General features: G+C 43.7%; 1 protein-coding gene across 4 annotated transcripts in view; it reads left to right on the top strand.

The window, feature by feature from the left end:
* map7d2b (MAP7 domain containing 2b) overlaps positions 1–18,458 on the top strand; it is a 28,092-nt gene extending 9,634 nt beyond the window's left edge. Inside the window, exons 3-15 of one of the 4 annotated variants that reach the window (XM_040127628.1) lie at positions 248–431; positions 3,567–3,656; positions 7,531–7,620; positions 8,231–8,325; positions 9,189–9,262; positions 9,391–9,599; positions 10,255–10,393; positions 10,993–11,173; positions 12,075–12,179; positions 12,622–12,685; positions 13,413–13,557; positions 13,983–14,278; positions 15,538–18,458. In XM_040127628.1, coding sequence (XP_039983562.1) covers positions 248–431; positions 3,567–3,656; positions 7,531–7,620; positions 8,231–8,325; positions 9,189–9,262; positions 9,391–9,599; positions 10,255–10,393; positions 10,993–11,173; positions 12,075–12,179; positions 12,622–12,685; positions 13,413–13,557; positions 13,983–14,274 — 1,668 coding nt within the window. In that variant the 3' untranslated portion in view covers positions 14,275–14,278; positions 15,538–18,458. Of the gene's footprint in view, positions 1–247; positions 432–3,566; positions 3,657–7,530; positions 7,621–8,230; positions 8,326–9,188; positions 9,263–9,390; positions 9,600–10,254; positions 10,394–10,992; positions 11,174–12,074; positions 12,180–12,621; positions 12,686–13,385; positions 13,558–13,982; positions 14,300–15,537 lie in introns of all 4 variants that reach the window. The other 3 variants (XM_040127627.1, XM_040127625.1, XM_040127626.1) reach the window with 3 other exon arrangements.
* Positions 18,459–19,237: the final 779 nt, after the last annotated feature.

The raw sequence follows: 19,237 nt of genomic DNA, 5'->3' as shown, positions 1-19,237 counted from the left end.
GGCAGACGGAGAGAGAGAGAGAGAGAGAGCCGTGTTATGTATCACTGAGTGACAGCCGAGCAAGCAATCGAGCACTGGTGACCGCCAGCAGACGAGTGCGAAAGAGGACGGAGGGGCGAGGCTGCTGCGGTTGCATGCGGTAACCATGGCGCAGCCGTCTCCGAGCGCATCGCCGAGCGTCCGTCGCCGTAGCGATGGCTCAGTGAGAGAGTGTCTGTTCTTCCCTGTTTCCGAACGCAACGAGCAGGAGAGGCTGGAGGCCCTGGTCCGCCGGAGAGCTGGGGGTGCCGAGACAAGAGGAGGCGGAGGAGGAGGAGGAGGAGGAGGAGGAGGAGGAGGTGGAGGAGGTGGAGGAGGAGGGGAGGCTCAGGACCACCTGGATAACAGGCCCAAACGGTGGACATGGGGAGGACCGCCTGATGGAGTGGAGGGTGAGTATGATGGGAGGTGGTTTTGTTGACGAGATGATGGAGAAACAAGGAGAATGATTATGACGATGTCCGTGGAGAGTTGGTTTTGAGATGCAGAACAGAGGAGACCAAATGGGTGGATACTGACGATGGGGGCTGGGAGTGGAGAAGAAGAGAGGAGAGGTGTTTGGGGAGAAGGTCTGGAGGTCAGGGGGAAAAGGAAGAGGGGGGTGGTGGGATGGGATGAAAGGGTAGAAGAGAGCAGCTGTGGAAAAAGAGCAGGTGAAATGAGGATAAAGAGAGGAAGATGAGAAGAAGTGATGGAGCAAAAGAAAAGAGAAGGGCAGTGGATGGAAAAGGGTGTGGAGGCTGCAATGCAGGAGCAGCCTGACGCTTTGTCTCTAAACCCCATCAGGGTTAGGAGAGGCTCTGTGTGTGTTACCAGTCACGAAAGCTTCGCTATGTGATCAGATGGACTGAAGCTGTGATTACAAACCGGTGTTAGCTGGTGGTTTTGGCTTGTAGACGTGCTACAGGTGTGTGCGTGCTTGCGTATGTTTTTATATGTGTGTGTCACCGCTCGCTTGTTTTGTTTCCGAGATGGGAGACGGCTCTAATTCCCAGAGGAGCAGGAGTTATACATCTAACCTTGAACGCAACAAGGCCATGCAGACGAAGTGCGACATGAGGCTGTTTACGTGCCAACATCCGTCTCTCCCTCGTATTTTACGCCTTTCTTTTTCTGTCGTATCACATCCTCTTCATCTTTCCCGAGATATTTCTTCCGTCGTGTCGGCCAGCAGGAGGCCAGAAGTGCCGACAGCTAGGCTCGAGATCCTGCGGCGCATTTATAACACCATCAATTATTCACGGTACCCATCAGCCTCGCTGTCCTGGCACTGACCTGGGATCGGGGTCCACCCAGCAGCTCATCTGGCTCTGGCCAGGCTGACTGGCAGAAAGGCTGCTCTGGGATCAGTTCAGGGCCCAGCAGAACGCTCACTGCAGCAGAAACAGCAGCATCTCATCTTACAGCTCCACTCAATTAAAGGACAGAGACCCACTAAAGACGCAAACTGTGTGTACGTGTGGGTTTCATGCTGCGTATTACTTACCGTTACTAGGTTTGTGCACCGATAACAGCTGCTTTTTCTGAGCTTTTTCAAACAAGATATTCAGTCCGTCATGGAGGCAGTCATAAGTTCTTCTGAACCAAGAATACATCACAACAGACTCAGTCATGGTCAGGAGCTTTATGGTCTGAAGCACTGATAGAAATATGGGGGCAATTGATCGGCCAATAATAAGCTGACCCTCCAGGCTATAAATCAACCAGCTAAAACAGGCTACTTCAGCATGGATATAATGCAAATACGACCGGAAACTGATGGTATGACACTGCAGACTCATGCCGTGCAACTGAACTTTGATCAAACCCACACAACTTAAAAAAAAAAAAAAAAAAATTGTTCCAAAATAGCAAAAACATCTGGAGGGGGAGGGGGATGAATGCGTTTTAAATGATTCGCAAAACACCGGGAATGTTTTCATTTGATGGAATCAAATGGAGAACCATAAAAATGCTGAGTCTTGAGTTTGAATAGTTCAACATCATAAAGCTTCAACAAAGAGTTGGAATAAGATGATACGAAATATATAATACTATCAGAGACAGTATCATGTATTATGTGATTTTTCCAACCATAAAAGGAAGGTTAAATACACTTAAGGGTAAATATAAGCATAGAACTTTATGTTAAAAGATTGATTTGTGCTTTCAAACGTTGTTTTTAATGTTTATGAAAAGAGTCCAAGTAAGCGACAAACAGGTGTATTCAAAACTTTGTAAGTTACACTTTTTGGAAAGCTCTGAGTTCACAAGTAGTGGCGTATGTGGATGTTTTTAAAAATGCACGTTACCTTTAAAATATTTTTATTACTGTAAATTCACCAATAGTGTACTTGCTTCAACTTCAAAGAGAACCGGGCCTTTATTTGAAACAAACCTACACTTGCAGCAGACCTTTTTGTTGATTTTGGCCTCATAGCATGTGGTTTCTCAATGCCGACCAGCCAATCGGTCCACCACTTCGGTCCAGACTGAGATATCTCAGTAGCTATTGGATGGATTTCCATAAAATTTTGGTACAGACATTCGTGGTCCCCACTGGATGAATCCTACTGCCTTTGGTGAGCGCCTGACTTTTCAGCTACCGCCATCTTCAGGTCAAAATTTTCTTCGGGCCGGGTTGTACTAGAAAAAGAAGTGGTTCGCACCACGTGCTGTGCGTCAGCTGTTCAGATCATCCACATTGGAAGGTGGGGTGAAAAGCTGTCCCTCGTAAAGAGGGGGGGAGATGCACTGTTGTTTAAAAACTGGGATAACGGTGCACATGTTCAGACACTGTGAGACTTTAATGGTGTTGAACTCGGTTGTTCACGTGAAAATCGCCTCAAACGGTTGAGTAACAAATGAAAACAAAGAGTAATTGAGAGAGAAGTTCAAGCCCTGGCTGCGTACTCACCTGTGCGGCGACGCGACTGTCACTTTAGAAAGTTGTGGAAGGGGTTTGACACGCCCCCCCCCTAATTCAACGTCGGAGAGGTGCGGGGGGAGTTGGCTTCTGAAGCAGTTCGACCAGGCAACAAGCAGCTCGCATGGCGTATACTTAACCCCTTTGGTCTTGTCATCGTCAGCCGGCCAGCAACGGTATTCTCATGATTTAAATGACTTTGACACGAAGCCTATCGATTGCTAGACTTCCTCTGTTGAAAATGTAGAGTCACACCTGTAGCTTTGGTTTCCTTACAGCTTTTTTGCATGATACTTTACTCTTTTCAGTTTTGTCGAGACTGTCGATGCTCAGCTTGGCCTGTTCGTGTTCCCTCTATAGTCTTGTTTTGTCCGAGCTGCTGATAATCCTCAGTAAGGTTTCGATGTGAGGCTCCCTGCTGGGAATGCTTATGTGCTGCTCATCTCTGACTTTTCCTTACTGTCGGTGTGGGTGGATGGATGTCGGTTGTTGTTACCAGTGTGTATGCCTGTCACGTGATCAGTGATGCAGGTGTGCTTGGACGAGCGTTATGTGTTAGCACATTCAAGTGTGTGAGTGTGTAACGCTTTGCTTTCTCCGCTCTGCTTCACCTGCTGCCCAGGTAACCCTAAGACCCCGCCCTGCCATGCCATTGGCTCCGCTCAGCCCAATGAGCTTCTCGCTGCTTCGAGTGCCAGCCAGTCCCGTAACGGTACAGACCACATGACTCTCCGTGTGCCACGCTCATACCACTCCCCTGCCACCACTCCTGCTGTCTCCCCTGCAGCTGTTCCTATGTCTGCATGTCTGTGGACGTCTTTGTACTGTCACACTGGCTGTAATGTCGTCCTGGGGTGTGTTTAACGAAATGTGTGCACTGTATCTGTTATTGAATTCAATGCAGTGTTGGGGAAACTTACTCTCAAAATCTTCTTTTATCACTCAATATATTTACAGATATGATTTGAATTTTTCCTTAAAGTACAATGCCAAAACATGCTTCATCGTTGATGAAGATGAACATACGTACATGTCTTTCCGTAGAGATGCATCAAAAGGGTTTCAGGGTAACTGTAGTTGGCACAGGTTTCAAAATCCTAACCACAAATTGCACTTATCTGCAGTCCTTTGTGCCAAACAGAAAACATAAAACCATAACCAGCATTTGATTTGACCCGACACCCAAAATGGAGCTAAAATGTAAAACCAGATGGTGAAAGTAGACAGTTTATTTATTTTTAGAGTTATTTGTTTAGGTAGGAATGCGGGTTGCTGTTTCAAGGTTTTCTCATTTCCTGTACAGTCTGGTTCAGTGAATGCAACATACCCTCTAGTGCCCTCTAGATTAATGTTACTTTCCAGTATCTTGGCGGACACCATCGCGACACCATCACTTGCGTTGGCAGGTTTTTGCCAGATTTACAGATGCAGGAATATGTTTCTCGAGCAGGCAGAAATACGGTAAATCGAACGTGTCTTGTCTTAATCGATGGTAAAATGATCCGGAGGGATGTGTGGTTTGAGTTGCCAAAAATATCTTTAATTGAAAGCCTGAATCTCTGCCATTTGTATCCAGCAGACACACTGTACAGTAGATTAACGGTATGTTGTTGCCTGCATAAAACTGACTGCTGGCTCGATTTAAAATCTGTGCTTCTAAAGATTTAAAACGACTTCATGTGGCTTTGGTCAGGCTCCATCTCTCTTCTCTGATTATCAGCTGTGTGATATTTACAGGTCACCGCCAATTACTGTTTAGATTTGACTACTCTGAGCTTATTTGGTAACTTTGATGCATCCCATACAACAACACAATCTTCAAAAACAACTGCACAGCCGGACCCACAGAGGGAAATTGAATTCTCTAGATATGAAATATGTTGATGTGTACATATTAAAGTTTTAGTATTCTTCTCTTATGAAGACATATTTTATATTATTACTAAATGATCTGCTATTACAGCAGATTCCACTTACGGGTGTCAGCAGGAGGAGTTGTAGTTGTTAACAGATACATTATTAAACACCTATATCTGCTTACAACTGCATTCTAGCGTGTCAAAAACCACTATTTAAATGTTTATTTACTGATTATAAATGCCAAAGTGTTGCAGCTGAATCCTCATCTGAACCAAAAAAAAAACACATCAAGTTGATGAAATTTAACGTAAAAGTGCCAACAGAGGGAAAATGAAAAGAACTCTAAGTGCTTGAACAAAGGTGTGACCTCCAACACTGACTGGATGTCTGCGCATTATATTTGTGTTTTTTTGTGTGTGTAATTGTGTGTAACAGAAAGAACCCATTTTCATCTACAGTTCACCGTTCATATTTCAACTGGTGTTCTCCTTTGTGGCTAATGAGTGTCTGGTTTGGAGCCCCCACCACACACACACTCTCACACACACACACACACACACACACACACACACACACACACACACACACACACACACACACACACACACACATACTCCCCCACCCCCACTTTATTCGCAACAAAGGGCTGCTCCACTTCCTGTCTTCCTGGCCCAGAGCCATGTTTAGCGATGCATACATATCATTCTTAGCAGGGAACCCAGTCTGTAAAACGCCCAGCTTCGCTACACACACAGACACACACACACACACACATGCACACACACACACGCAGACACGCACACACACATACACACCATACATCATATCAGACATTCACCCTGTAGCTATCCACCAAACTTATTAGACCCCACCTACACACAGGCAAGTGCAATCGGAAAACACACTCTCACACAGACACACACACCCGATTGCACACCATCTACCAGACGTTTCCAGTCATTTCTGTTCCATATTACAGATGCAGCCACTGTACTGAACTGAACCGGTGCTGCATCTCAGCTCAAAACCTGACGGGAATTTCGCAGAATTCTATTCTAACGTACTAACTTGATCACCAGTCTGTGGTGAAACACACTGTAAAGGTGTCTGTTTTATAATATTGTAGTTTTCCCCCCTTTGTTGAACTGCCTGCAGTATGAATGCAGGACGGATGCAGAGAAGATCATCAGAGGGGAAAATGCGTAGAGACTGGGACAGCAGGGACAACAGATGAACATGAGCCTCCCAGGCTAACTCTGGCTCATGTACAGTTCCGTATCAATCAGCTTTAAAATAAACTGACAGCATAAAATAAAGAAATATGTCAAGCTTAGCTTTCATTTGATGGTGGTAGTATATATAATATGTAACAGCACAAAATGCTTTACAGTAAAACAACAGGGCAAAATAGAGAGAAACAGTAAAGTTCGCCAAAATAACACGGAATAAAAAAAATTAAAATGATGTTCATACTGTCCGTTTATAATATATATATATATATAAGAGTTTTATTTATTATTTCAGCTTCTCAGGCAGGTTGTTCACGTGCACACTAATAATAATCAGATTATAAGTGAACTGAGTTAACGCGATAATGATGTTTACATGAGCTGTCGTGTAACCAAATTTGCAGGCTTATCAAATTAAATCTTGAATTAGAGGGAGGGGAAAAACAATGCACAGATTCGATTGCTCGTCATCTTTCAACTGAGTAAAATGTGTAAACACTGTAGAAGCATTGGGGGGGGGGGGGCAGGAGTTGTTATGTTTTTAGGGGCAAGAGTGAAACTAATTTCAGGTCTGCTAGTGATATTGCAAGTGACAGAGCTCGTGTTGAGATGCTTTAGTTATATTTCTCAACAGTTCATGCCATTAAGAACCTTATATTTCCCCATCTTTTATTTACAGTATTTATTTATTTAGGTATTGGTTTATGAAGAGGGGTAGTACAAAGTAACGGCCATTGCTGTAAATTGCTGTGAATTTTTTTTTTTTCAATCTGTAGTCCCTCTGCAGTGTTTTGCTCAGTCACCCTAAAGAAGAAGTGTTAAATCATTAAAACAGTTACTGGCATAAAAGCATCAAGTGCAGTAATGAAAAAGCAAGTATGGCCGAGTTTTAACATGTTTCATTTTCATACACACTCTTCCAGACATGACCTGTACATACAACCTCAGATTATTTGGAAAAAAACGTGTTACTTCGAACCTTGCAACCCTTGAATCCAACCGCGATTCTAATCTGGTAGTTCTCAGCTGTGGGGTTGTACCCTTCATGAACACATACCTGCCTGGTGTCCAGGCTCCTCTTCGCCTCCGTCTGGATGTCATCACTTCGCCTCCAAGGTGCTGTATTAATGTCTGCGGCTTCATGGGACCGCGTCATCTGCATCTCTCTACCGTCATCCACCATTTCGTGCTGAGGCAGGCTGCAGACCGTCTCTGCTCTCTGTCCCGCTGCTTCGTTTATGTCTCACATCACCAAGGTTAATTCATTCAGTGGCCTGCATGGCTCATCGATCGGCAGGGTTACTTTCCGTGTGAGCTGGCAGTTCTGTGTTTGTCGTGTGATGGGTGTTTGTTTTGGGATGGGGACGTTTATCTAATGTATCCGTGACATTTCCATCGTCGGTCTCTAGAGCAGCTGCAGCAGCCTCTACTTGGATTTAGAGTCATGTGTCTCTCTATGTCGCTGATTTGTGATATTTTGTTTCATATTTTCATCAGTCGTTGACTTCCTGTCTCCACCCGCCACGGATCCGCCAATGAACAAACAGCTCTCCAGCTCTTCGGCCGCCCTCCACTCACCGGAGAGAGGTGAGACCGATCGCTCGCGTCCAGATCTCATTCGGGAGTGTTTTCCGGAACCATAGGCGCAAGATGGGTCGGCACCACTCGATGGCTCTACATCGAGTGATGCTGTAACAGGCCAAACGTGATGAAACTGTAGAATTGGTCATTTGTAGAAAGTATTTTCTATTAAAAACAGCCTGAAATGATTTCAGGAAATCCATTGGCAGATCTATTGATTCGGTTTATTTTCTTTTAGGATACAAGAACACCCAAATGACATGTTCAGAGCGACAACTTTGCATGATGTACTAGTTCTGTGAGAATAAAATTCACCCTTAAGCCAGAGGGATTCATAAGTCTGCATCCACTACATTAAGAACGTGTTACTTGTGTTTTTAAGATCTCCAGGAACATATGATACAAGTTGTAAAAGCTTTTAATTTCTGACTGGTAAAACGTCTCTTTGAGTCAAGGATTTCTTCTTCACTCACGGGAGTTTCTCACTTCTCTGTGTCAACACGTCGGTGTTTACATTTGTGTTTCTGTGTGTTTTTTTTTTTTTAAATCCGTCCGTGTGTGCGTGTGTGCACGTCGGTCTGTGACCCATCAGTGTCTTTTGTGTCACATCGAACAGCTTCCTCCAACAACCACAGACCGTACAGAAGTCCCTCCAACCGCAGGAGCATCGCTGGACTCCCCGAAGACACGTCCAGAGCCAAAACACCCACGGTCAGACCACACACACACACACACACACACACACAAATAGCACTAGACACTTGCAACCTCGTTATAAGTGAGGCGTTCAGAGCGAAAAGGTCACATTAGCAAATGTTGTGAGCCATTTTGTATGTAATGGTAAACTTAAAAATGTGTAGTTATAAGCACACACTCTCACACACACATGCCTGCAGCTGTTTACCGGAGATTCAAAGTACCCATGTGTCGATTCATTTAAATACATGTGTGGAAATGATGTAAACATGTGAGACCTTTTCTGGTGAATTACACCTTTGGGGTATTATTGTTTCTTCAAAATAAGACCATGTTTCCAGTACCCATTTTTAGTCCCTCTTAGAAAGACCATACCACTGGTTCAGTCAAATGCTTTCTCCTCTTATGTTAAGAGGTTAAACAAATTGAACTTGTTTGTTCCGCTGACTCTTCCATCCATCCACCATCTGTTTATGCCATAAAAGCAATCCAGTAAGTTTCCGTCCCGATTTCTCGCAGTTACTCTTAATGTGAAATGTGGAGTGACGTAGATGCCGACATTGATGTAGAAATCCGAAAAGGATTTTTTTCTGGATTGTTTCATCAGAATTAAGAGGAGAAAACCTTGCCGCGGGGGATCAGGGGATGTTATATGTTATATATCTATCTAAACTCTTTGAGATCACTTTCCAGCTTTATACAAATCAACAATTTCTTCTGAAATATGAACATTTTAATACAAATTTGTACATAAATTCAGACGATTTCAAAGGGTTCAAATGCTTGACATACAGTATATAGTATGTTTTACTTGTTTTTGATTATTGGTCTATAATGTCTTCATATCATTATTAATATTTATCAAATCTGATTTGCAGGGGGAGACTCCAAACACACCGGTCCGCAGTGCTTCCTTCAGGGCCAACAATAAAGGCCCGGCCACACCGAAACGGTATGAAACACGCATACACACACACACACAACCCCCCAACACCCCCACACACACACACACAGACCTCACCTGGATTATAGTCCAGATGACCCTATGCGGTTGTGTGTGTGTGTGTGTGTGTGTTTTAGGGTGAGGTCGACCAGGAGTCGCGCCCAGTCTCCCTGCTCCCCTGGACAATACCCGACCTCCCCGCACAGGCAGAGAGCCCCCACCCCTGGCAACGATGACAGGGGTCAGACTGAGGTCAAAGGTCATGGCACCCTGGAGAGGAAATCGACCAAACCTGAAACTTCAGAGAAGAAGATCCCCAAATCCACCAGCAGAGAACTGACCGCAGGTAAAGGCACAGTGTGTATGTGTGAGTCAGCATTTTACATTCATAAGCTAACATCTAATGGAAGAAGTCATTTTCTAACCCTGTCTAGCTGCACGTGAAGGCACCGTTCTGGAGGACTTCGGTTAACCCAGATCTTCAGCTACATCTCCACACACACGTAGTCCTTGCCATATAAATACTGAACCCCCAGAGTTCATGGTTAAAACCGTAGTCATGGTCTCACAAAGTTGTTGTGATGTCTTATTGACATCTTAAACATTTGCATCTTAAAAGCATTTTACATAAAAAAGCAATTTTGTTTTCGATGACATTAGTGTATCTGGTAGGAAAATGAGTGGTTAGGAGGAGGGAGAAAGAAAATAATCTGAACATCGAAGCTGAACAAAATAGCCTCTGCTCTTTGCTTGTTGTCTGGATCAAAACTGTGTCTACGCCGAATTTGAAAATGCATCTTTCTCTCTCCCTTTTCTCCAAACTAAAGCTGCTGTTTTTTCTCCTGCCACGTCATTGATAAATCTGCCTGTACTTTGCACTCACCCACTTTGCGGGCTACACTCGCACCTGGAAGATGTGTCCACGCACAGTTTTTTTGTTAACTCATACTGCAGCAACCCCCCCCCCCCACTCAGCCGTCCCTGTCCCTCTCCATGCGCAGAGTCTCCAGGCACACCCACAGGCAGGAGTGTTGGTGGGACGACGGATGCTGAGGAGGCGTCCAGGCTCCTGGCAGAGAGGCGACGTCTGGCCCGAATACAGAAGGAGCAGGAGGAGAGACAACGGCAGGAGGAGGAGAGGTGTTTGTTTTTGGATACAGTCTCTAATACCATATATCATCGCACACACATTTCTTAAAAGATAAATCCAAAAATCTGACAAAATCTGACGTCAGTATATAGGCTGGAATGATATTTTAGTTTAGGTATGGACATCACCTGTTGTTGATTGTCTGGCTGACGTTTATCACACTGAAGTGCATGAAAGTACAAATTCATACTGGAATCTACATTTTTTAAGATATTTTTGAAAAGTATGTCAGGAAAAATAGTAATTGTTTTACCGTGGCAATAAATAGACACTAAACCCTGTTTTATTAATTTATAATTCACTTAATATTGTGTTCTGTTGATGCACAATGACAGAATATTATTTTTCTGTCAAACAGTGAAGAGTAAATATGGATTCTACCTGTCCAAACCTCGTCTGGAGTCAGGTTTCAGCCCCAGCTCTAACAAGCTAATGGACGTTGTAATAAAATTATCCCCAAAAAACAAGAAAAATCTTTAATGATAGTTTCAGAGCATAGAAAACCAAAGACCGGATCCAGCTGATAAAAACGACAGAGATTGCTTCTTTGTGGGGGCCTGCACGGTTCAACCCTCATGTGTTCCTTCAGGCTGAGGGCTGAGGAGGAGCAGAGGAGGCAGCAGGAGGCGAGGGAGCGACAGGAGAGAGCTGCACAGCAGGCCGAGGAGGAGAGAGTGAGGAAGGAGGAGGAGAGGAGGACCAAGGAGGAGGAGGAGAGACGACAGAAGGAGCAGAGATGGAAGGACATGCAGGATCAGCTGGACAGAGAGGTCAGGTCACATCAGTGTCTGATTTTATTTGTTTTTTAACTCGTGTGATAATGCAAAAGTATAGTCTAAACTGTACCCTCAAAATACTTCAAAATCATTCCTTGTGATCCAGCTTGACCTCAATTAACAACTGAAATATTTTAGGCTACGTGGGCCCAGTGTGTGACTTTGACACCAGAAACCACGGTCAGAGTTTCGTTTTTAACGTTTGGAACGACAAAACGCGGGTCAAAAAAAGCTTGAAATTTCATGCACAGAGGTCTTAAATATTTTTCTAGCCTGCTGCAGGTATTAACATTGTTTATAAAATGTTCCCCTATGTGAGTTTAGCAAAAACTTGCTGGAAAGTGCCCAGTGCAGTTTTTCCGGACCTCTGACCTGATAAAAAATTCATACATGGAACCTAAATTAATTTGCTTTACTTTTACTCGGCTAATCCATCCATCCATTTATCCATCCATTCTCTGCTGCTGCAAGAAAAAGCAAAATACTCTCACATTTGAGAAGCTGGGACCACATAATGTTTGCTTGAATTTAACAATGAATAATCGATTATTAAATTAGTTGCCGAATAATTTTCTGTTGATCAACAAATAGATTAATCAACTTATCATTTCAGCTCAAATTGTCATATCTCACCGGGAAATAGTGACAAAATGTTAATGTGAATGATATAAATGTCACTTGGCAAATAGGTCTTATCATCCCTGCAGGTTTTCATCGATATCTTTCGTACTTTGAACGCTAAGATCGCGAAACATGTATTAAATCGTAACGTACATGGTATTAAAAAGGTCTTAAAGAGCCTTAAATTTAACGTGGTGAGCCACGCAGAAGTATAGTCATAGCACGAAAAAGTGAGTGATGGGATGTTTGCGGGATGTTGCCGGATGTTTTTCAGAGGGAGGAGGCCTTCCTGCGAGCCCAGAAAGAGGCTGAGAGGAAGAGACAGGAGAGAGAGCTGCTGCACATCCAGGAGGAGCAGGAGAGGCTGCAGAGGAAGAAGGTACCAGAGGGATCCAAGATCATAAATTCTAGACCAGGATTCACTTCTAAACCAATCCCTGGCCTGTCTCTATATCTAGTGCAAGGGACTAACATAAAACAGTAATGCTACTACTTCTAGTAAATCTTACGAACAGCAGTTGGCAAAACAATCCCACCACAAGCTGCATGAAGTCCCTGTTCTGGAGCTTTTTATCGAATCACATGAGCTTCATCAGCACATTGATTTGGCCTGGTTTTCATGAAAAGAAATTCAGAAGAAATGTATTTTTTCATTCAGCCATGAAATGGAAATTTGAACATTTACAGTCTTATGGCAACTGGGCAAACTCCATCTGCTGATGAAGATCAAGTAATCTGACCAAAAGCTCCAGAAAATTTACTAAATTTCCAGTGACACCAGTAGCGTCTGCTTTCGAGCTGTGTTTTATGTGTTCTAACAGAGAATTGAGGAGATTATGAAAAGAACAAGGAAGAGTGAAGTGGAGCCTCCTTCTGGTGTCTCAGGTGAATGTTAAATATGTCCTTCCTCTGATACACACACACACACTCACACTCACACACACTCATCTCCCTGGTGGCCTCATTATCTGCACCAACGCAGTTTAAATTTAGTCTCCTCTCTCTTTTACTTTCTTCGTGTTTTTTATTCGGCTGTAAAAATACCGTTACAACCCCTTGTTTTTTTTTTTTCCGTTTCTCCCACACAATTAGTTTTTTTATGAAATGAAATGAGATCAGTCTCAGCTGCAGTGTGACTCAGCAGTGTTAGGCAGGCAGGGGGACAGTGCCTCCCCATGGTCGATCGCAGTAACGACGACGCCAAGGATGCTGCGGCGTGCGACGCACTCTCTGCCCTGCCGTGGCTGACATTACTGCTGTTTCCTCAGCACAGGTGGCCCCAGAGGAAAGTAAACACGCCGCTCCCTGCAGTGTTACGCACCAGGGCGGGAAATCGGTCAAACAGGTTATCTGGAAAGAAATGTCTCAGCAATACACTGAACACCACATTTACTGCACTTGATCTTAAAATACAATGTAAGAGTCACCGCAGACTTTATATTTCCATTAACTTGAACATTAAAGCAGAACTCCTCGATTTATGGGATGGAACATGCATATTTGATCATGTGTAATTTAGATTTAAGATTGTACCGAATTTTTTTGCCTCCCCTTCTGACATATGTAATGGTTTTGCTCTGAAAAGAACCAGACGACAACTTTGTTTTCGCAGCATCCGACATGAGAGCCGAGGCTCCGGTCGCTTTGGAGGAGGACGCCCCGATTCCTGCCGAGGCCCCCGTCATCATGCTGGGACCCCTGGAGAATAAGAGCTGTGTGGACGAGCTGTCTGACGGAGTCCAGTCCATGGACGTCAGGTGAGACATCTTTGTTTTGTGTCTCCCAGACTCTTTTAACCGTCCACGTGACTCTCAGATGTTTTCGTCTGTGTGTGAGAATTGACTTTTGAAAATATAACATCAATTTTAGCCTTCACTCTTCATGTTGTTTCAATGAAACGACATGCAGAGTATAACAAACAGATTCCCAGTTGTTTCATAGCTCCTCTCCGTGCTGCCTGTATGTCTCTGCTCATTTCTACTTCATTTTAGTGTGTCTGCCAAGTTTTGTCTGCACTGAGGTGACTCCCCTGGTACCAATCAGCCTCTGTGGCTTCTTTCTTTCTTCCAGTTTTGCATCTGACTGATTGATTGGTTTTAAATATTGATTTAATACTGCAGCTGCGTTTTGAACAGTGCTAATAAATCAAATATTGTGTCTCCGTCATCATTGTTCCTTTAAGCTCTCCATCTGTCTCCATCAGTCCAGTGTCCAGGGACGAGCAGGCGAGCGCTCAGGAGTTTTCACCCGTCACTGAGGGAACAGAAGGCTGCCCCCTGGAGCACCTGATGGACCTTGACGCCCAGGGGCGAGGACAGGGACAGGGTGCGGAGACGCCCCCCTACCCAAAGCTGCAGGCCAGCAGCGCGGTCGGAGACCTCAACAAGAACCTGCTGATTCAAGCGTACAGCGCCGCGTCCGAATCCTCCCAGCTCATCCACAGCGTCGGCCCGAGCAAACTGGACGTCCAGTAGCCAGGTAGAGACAGACCAACAGATGGTAAAGAGCCACTTCCCCTCTTTTACGCCTCAAAGACAGTTTACTCGTCATGGTTACTACTGCTCAGCCTGTGGCAACAGTTGTATGATGCGTTCAGTGCCTCTAGAGGAGCTTTCTCCAGTCTGAACAAATAACCCTTACTCATGACATCAGGGGTTAAACCTTGGCTTGGGCTTGGAGACTACACCTTTTTAACGGATAGTCTGTGGGAATGGGGTTGGAAAGACACAGGCAGCGAGCGTCTGCCGATAGATGCTGTCGAGTTGCATCATGGGAATTGTAGGATGCAGCATTTCAGAAGCTTGACCCATATTAGAAGTTAGGATATCTCAGCCTTTATGCGAGTACAACAATCAGATGGAGTTAAACTTAAATGGAATAGTTACAATTTTGAGAAGGTTGTCATTGTCGTTATACAATAGAGGACTGCACCATGAAATGCAGTTGTAGCCTCCTCCGCAGAAAATGCATAGACAAACATTCAGAGTTTAAATTAGAATTGAATAAAACAGTAAAATGTACGATAAAATATAAAAAATCATATTAAAGTAGCACCAAAAGAAGAAATAGAACAGGAAACCTAAATCATATTTACAAAACAAAATTACTGTAGACTAAAACAGTAAACTAAAAATGAACATGACAGATACAAACACCACACAGTTATTACAAGGAAGAGATATAGTTACATTTCTATATTTATTTAATATGTGCAAGTTATAGTGCTAAAATCTTGGGTTAGTAGTGGGAATGAGGGTAGTGCAAAGGTATTGACATGGTAATAATACATAAAAAGACCAAAAGTTCAATGATACGGAAATATGCTTATTCACTTTCTTGCCAAGAGTTAGATGTGAAGACTGGTACCGCGCTCTCACGTCTCTAAGATAAATATGAACCTCCAGCCAGCAGCTGATTCTAAAGTGGTCCAGCATGTAACCCCCCTGTAAAACCACGATATCACGTCATATTTACGTATTGTTTTTTTTAATGACTAAAAACGGACTAAGAACTAAACAAACAATATTCAACACCCAGAAAAAAGTGTTTATCCCTGCAGTCGCAGTAATAAATAACAGATGTACAGAACTTTTAGGCTTTTTTGAACCGGAAATGCACGAAATGAAAACAGACAGGGAAATGAGCTGCTGCAGAAATCTGAGGGCATTTCATGGCTAATGACGACAGGAAGTAGAATTTTGAACAGTTTTCTGTTTTGTCTCCTCTTTGTCTTTCAGGGCCTCTTTCAGGAGCTGGCGAGTTCGGTAGAAACAGGAGCCAGGAGAAACAGACCAAGAGACCATCGCCTCCATCTGCAACAACAACAATCATCATTTCCACAAGGGACATCAGCTGAACACCTGATTTCTCATCCGTTTCACCAAACCGCACACACACGCAAACCGTTAAGCTTTTGGCCACATTTTCAGGCAGTGCAAACGGGCAATTCTTACTCTTAGACACACAAACAGAATTTGACAAAATCATGCAAATAAGTATTCTTCTGAAAAAAGAAGTGGAATCTTTGCTTTCTTGAAAACTAAACCTGTGTTCATGTTACAAATCTTGCAAGGCATCCGTTGGGAATCAAACTAGTTCAAGGTCAATGTCAGCCCCAATCTGCACACATTAACCCACTTTTCATTTACAGATTACACACGTTTTTACATGTTTTCGCATTTCAGACATCTCGCACATCTCATCGGACTCAATTTCTCAATTTCGACCTTTTTGTCCCGAACAGTCGTCTGAAGGTGTAGACGAGATGCGCAGCGCATCTCCTCTCCACCTGTTCCCCGTCGAAGCCAATATCGCCCGGCCGCATTGCCACCACACATCACTGGAGCGTCATCCGCTTGAATCTCTCATCCCCGCTTTTGTAAAGCTCTGTAAATAGACCTGACTGGGTGGCGGAGTCTGTCATCGTAGGGACAGGGAGCAGCTCTGTAGCAGTTTATCCGGAGGGAAGCCGTAACACGGATGCTGCTGTGTGAATCCCGTGTAGCATCTTCAGTGAGGACTAGCTAGCTAGTTGAGCTGTTTTATGGCTGTGGTTGTAGCTGTGTACTTCAACAGTGTGTGGGAGTTTTTTTCTCTTTCTCGTCAGTGTTTCCGATGGTTACTCTGTGTTTATCTCACCGCTGACCTGCTCTGCTGCCGACGGCGACTCCTACTTCTATAACGCCCAGTTCCGCTGTAGATTTCCGATCATCCTGATGGTGGAGAAAAAAACCATCAGCAACCGATATTATCGCCCCGCTGTCGCCCCGTAACACGTAGAGCCTATAGCTTTGGTTTCTCTGCTGCTCGACACCTAAGTGATGGACATTTTGTGGACTAGCAACGATCCGCAGCAAGGACGTGAAGAAAACATGGGGGGGGGTTCAAAATGTCCTGTATTTTTATCCACAGGTCAGGAAAATATTGACACAGTGTGTTGTGTATTTGTCTGGCACTGACTGTAACCACGCAAGCTGCAGTTTATAGTGTGCACTTAACAGTAGTTGTGTGTTTCACTGCTCTGAAGACGCTTACATCTCCACCTCAGCTCATTCCCCCGACTAAAATATACCTCACCAATTCAAAACAGACTCTGGCGTTAAACAGCGGTCACCACCTCGCAGCTCATCACCTCTGAGGCCTTAAACCTCTGTGCAGTCAGCATCTTCGACTGTAACACCTGCCCTCCGTGCTTCACCCTCAGGCTGTGTTTCATCAAGCATGTTGCACTTTTCGCTGTCGAAAGGCCCTTTTCCACTAAAAGATACAGGAGCTAAGGCAACGGTTATGTGAAAGCGGGGTTGGATCACCGTTCGTGCAAATGCCCACGGGCTGCAGAACCCTCAGTGGCCCCAAAAGCCCCAGATTCTGTGGATGATCAGGATTTTAGAAATACTGAGGTAACAAGTTTATATTCCCCCAGCAGAACCACACCCGCCTGCAAAAATTCAGTCCAACCACCAACCGAACTCTGAACGATTTTCTGAATATTTAACATAAATCGCATTCTATTCATTCAACTGTTCAGTTGTAATTTTTATACATTTGATTTTCCTGTGTTATGCACCGGTACCAGGTACGTCAGGTAGAATCTGAAGTTCTTTTAGTTGTTTCGACCGGCCATTAACCAAACTCTGAGCAAATTTCTGCGTAATCAAGAAAAATGACCTTTTAATTATTTGGTTGTGACATTTTTGTACATTTGTTTTGGTACCTGGTTGATCAAGAATGCTTGACCAACCAAACTCTGTGCAGTTGTTTGAGTATTTAAGGAAATCCACATTCTATTTATTCAGCTGTTCATTTACATTTTTGTGTGTTTGATTTCCCAACGTTATGGACTGGTGCCAGATATATTAGAATCAGTTTTTTAAAAAATGCAACATGTGTAGTATGTGTGTAATAGTAGAATGTAAACCCCTCCTTATGCCAATATAAACCTTCAGAATGATCAGAAATAATACTGAGGACTTGAGCTCTGTCTCCTCAACACCTTCTTTATTTTACTTTATATGGTGTTCATTCGGTGCATATTCCTATATAAATCTGTAATGAAGGATGGTGGAGGTGAAAGCATGATGTCAACAGGACTTTTTTTGGAGGGGGGGGGGGCTAGGATCCAAAATTGGATCCAGAATCGGATCCAGGTGCAAAGAGAGTCCTTGAAAAAGTTTCTTGTTGTGGAAAAGGTGCCTCTCCTGCTGCTCCAAGGTGTCACACTGAGGGAAAAAAAAAGTGTTTCCCAGTCACTGCTGCGACCTCCAGCGCGTTGTTTTACATTTTCACGCTCCTGTCGGCTTCCAGATTCTCCCGAAACTCATCGTAAGAGGGTCTGCTGGGTCCCCTTGTATATGACGTAAAAATAAAGGACATAATGTTTATCCTAATAGTACTTAAACTCTGTGACACTGCAGCTTGGTGGAATATATCATTGTAGATGTGGTGCATGGATAACTGCTGAAAAAGAACAATAAACTTCATCAAGCCATTTGTGTCAGTGAGCTGAATAAATAAAACAAATGTACAATAATGGGAAACAGAAAGCTCTGGTGGCAGATTGGATGGAAATGTTACAGATTCTTAAGTCTGTATAGGATGTTTAGTCTTTGACATTCATAATGAATATGGAATGAGAAGTCTAGCGTAGGGCTTAAAGCAGCCGCCTTTGTTTCTCGTTATATCTCACTGTGTATTGACTTAATGCTGCACTGAAATTAAAAACCGATCTGCAAAAGTTGGAGTGAATGATGACTTCTTGCGTGCGGAGAACCTGGGGACGTTAGATAGAATGTGTTTACTGAGGAGGGGTCACGGCTTCCTGTCCGGCCTTTACACCTTCAAAATAAGACACTTCTGTCACCCGATTGGCCAACATTGGATGGTAGGAACATCTTCATCATCATCATCACCATCACCGAAGTTGCCCCAGAATCAGAACATCAAACCCCTACAGCAATCTGACAACGTGCCACCGCCGTTGGGCATTTGAATTGACAGCGATTATTATTGTTGTTATTGAGCTTGAGAAAAAAAAATTGTTCCCCCTTCTCGAGCTCCAGAGGAGACTTTACACCTGGAGGGGCTCAGTGAAATCTCTCTCCAAATGTCCCTCTAGAGAGACAGATTTCAACTTCATAAAACCCGATATTAGTAATTATACCAACACCGAAAAAAAAAGAATTAAGGATAAAATGTAAAGAATGACAATGAGATACTAATAGCAAGTCAGAATGATGACTTTTTAAATCAACAGCGTGAGACTGATACAGGAATAGGTCAAATTATGAGCTCTAGTTTGCCTAAAATTTTGGGTTGCGTCATAATTTTTAATGGAAAGGTTCTGATTTCATTGGAAATTGATTTCCATACACATAGGATGTATTAGCTCGACACAAGAAAAGCTGTCAAATCATGCTTTGTGTTACATCCATTGCTGGC

The sequence above is a fragment of the Xiphias gladius genome, chromosome 5 (genome assembly GCF_016859285.1).
Source record: "Xiphias gladius isolate SHS-SW01 ecotype Sanya breed wild chromosome 5, ASM1685928v1, whole genome shotgun sequence".
NCBI classification, from domain to species: Eukaryota; Metazoa; Chordata; class Actinopteri; order Istiophoriformes; family Xiphiidae; genus Xiphias; species Xiphias gladius.
Note: the sequence above shows the minus strand (reverse complement) of the source record. Positions and strands in the feature narration are given on the sequence as shown.